Genomic DNA, 2,500 nt, shown 5'->3' on the forward strand with positions numbered 1-2,500 from the left:
AGAACGGGTCTCGAACCCGACACCCCCGGATCTCAAGGCAAGGGCCCTAACCACTGGGTCGTACCCTGCTTCCATTGTTTTTAAGTCTAATTGTGTCAATTGTTTAGTCTTTTGTTTCTGGTTTGGGTATCGAGCCAATCCCATTCTACGTTACGAGAGCTGCTACTTGACTCGAAGATTGACGATGAAGTCAGTGGCGATTTTATTGAGATTAAGTGGTCAATGAAAACGAAAAGGATAGCAATGAAAAGTGGGCAAACTTGGGAAAGGAACAGAGTGGTGCCGCAAATAAGTGAAGGTAGGTAGAGGCAGAGGCGACTGAGACGTGGGGGATATAGAGTCAGAGAAAATGGGGCAGCAATCACACAGTTCTCAATACTTGCCTACAGGATGTGGTGCTGCTTCATTTAAACTTTCCTTCAAAAGATAAAGAAAGAATTAATTTTGTGTTTTCAGATATTGTTAAGACAATTAATAACCCATACAATTCATGCTCGTCCGTAAAAACCGCGGCCGCTTGCTGGAAAAACCAAAGAAACCGCATAAATGGCGGCAAAAAAAACACTCTTTCGTTTATGTACTAATTGGACTCACTAGCCTCGTTTGCATGGACAAAATAGAAAAGAAATGTTGCTTGAGAGCGAGGCTAATGAGTCAAATTAGAAAATAAACAAAAGAACACATTTTTGGCCGCCATTTATGCATTCGGTCTGTTTTTTTTCTATTTCATTTTTTGTAGCGCTTGCTAAATAACTACGTCGGACGATTCTGTTCAAACAAGTCATTGAATTTTCGCAAACAGCAATTTTCAGCGTAACCTTTACCGTAAACGCGAATATAAGGGAGCTTGCCTTTTAACGAAAACTTCTGCTTTGAATTTGCGAAATTCTATGCGCCTCATGGAATAATATTTTCAGATGGCAGAAACACGACCGACGCTCCACGCTGCCGCTCGTTTTGGTGCAAGCTTGAGATGAGCACGTGAAAATGGGGACAACAAATTGGTGCATTCATTCCGGCAGGTCAAAGTGCTCCCACTTTAAGCCAAGGCTGCTGCCTAAGAAAATTTTAAAGGGGCCCTCAGAGCTAAACGCTGAGAACTTAGGAGCCCAACATATGAAGTGAAAGGTGTTGCCGTGAAAAATTAAGGTGCCCAGAGCTATTCTTTGGGAGCCCCAGGCTACCGGGCTCCTGTTAGGCAACAGCCTTGTAAGCGATACCGGCCAAATGTTCCGGTAGGATGGAAGGAAAAAGGACTGTTCCATTTGACTCCAGACTGAAATTTCCAGAACTTTGAGCGCGTAGAAAAGCCTTAAATCTCTCTGTTACAGTTATTTCTCTATACCTCTTTCCTTGCATCTATCTCTCTGTATGGTGCACTATTATCTAAGTGAAAAGAACAAAAATTAAAGATCAATATTAGTTTAAGAAGGTACAAATAATTGGACTGAGCTATTAACATTGTATAGCCGGAGATCAGATGAAAATGATAGAGTTGGTGTGAGACAAAATTAGATTGGTTTTCATTATCGGTCAGTTAGGAATAAAAGCATCATAAAATCTTGAGTTTAGTTTCATTTTCGTCCAGCTTCAAATAAAGAGCTACGATACAGTTTCATGCAAGAAAATAATATAGTTAACTCCTGAGGGCACCACATTCTATTAAAACTCTCGTGTTTTTACGGAATTTTAAATTGCATTTGCTAACCAACCGATCAAGAACAGTAGCACTGTTGAAAATAAACCTGCAACATTATCAGCGCCTTTCACAGCCAAAACTCTTTGTAGGAAACCGCGTTCTTAAGCGCAATGCGGAATGAATTGGTATGATTTGGTATGATTGGTCTGAAATTTCTCAAAATAGGCTTGCCCAGTGTGAGAATTTCAAAATATCAAGAGATCTAGAAAATTTTCCTTAACATTTGCTCCTTTTCTTTTCTTCATTTGCTTTCCATCTTTGAACCAAAACCCCATTCTTTTGTTTAGCTATAAGAAAACTTAAGGTTTCAATACTGTTGTATGTTTTGTCTTTTTTTGCTCTTTGTACATTGGATTTTACGCGTCGTTTTCATTTTAAAAGTTAAACTGTCGTCGGCTATTTTTGTTTCGACTTTGCCGATCTTATATTACCGGTAGTTGTTCCAGCGTTAGTCTGGGATGTCATCCGTCTTCTCGCTCAAACCCGCCGGGAAGGAGCTTGGCGGGTCCCTGTCTCCGGCCACGCCCCTTTCCGGTGGGTTTGGGCGAGAAGACGGATCACATTTCAGACTATTCCCGCGTGATTGTTATGACAACTTAGTTGCAGTTCTACATGGCACAAGCAAATATCAAATGGACTCTCCTTGTTCAATCAGAAATAAGGAATTTTTCTGAGTGTATTATGAGCACACTTACAAGATCCAGAATCGTTTGGTGCATAATATCTTGACTGATATACAGACTGTTCTTCCTGAAAAGGAAGACATTGAATTAAAATAAAAACGTATCACACCGAAAAGTG

At 40.4% G+C, this 2,500-nt stretch overlaps 1 protein-coding gene across 1 annotated transcript in view; it reads right to left on the bottom strand.

Annotated features, from left to right (window-relative positions):
• LOC138006618 (actin-binding LIM protein 1-like) overlaps window positions 1–2,500 on the bottom strand; it is a 22,453-nt gene that overhangs the window by 7,771 nt on the left and 12,182 nt on the right. Inside the window, exons 11-13 of the mRNA XM_068853057.1 lie at window positions 2,395–2,449; window positions 1,346–1,386; window positions 384–417 (exon numbers count right to left, since the gene is read on the bottom strand). Of these exons, the coding sequence (XP_068709158.1) occupies window positions 384–417; window positions 1,346–1,386; window positions 2,395–2,449 (130 nt within the window). The remainder of the gene's footprint in view (window positions 1–383; window positions 418–1,345; window positions 1,387–2,394; window positions 2,450–2,500) is intronic.

The sequence above is a fragment of the Montipora foliosa genome, chromosome 6 (assembly GCF_036669935.1).
Source record: "Montipora foliosa isolate CH-2021 chromosome 6, ASM3666993v2, whole genome shotgun sequence".
NCBI lineage: Eukaryota > Metazoa > Cnidaria > Anthozoa > Scleractinia > Acroporidae > Montipora > Montipora foliosa.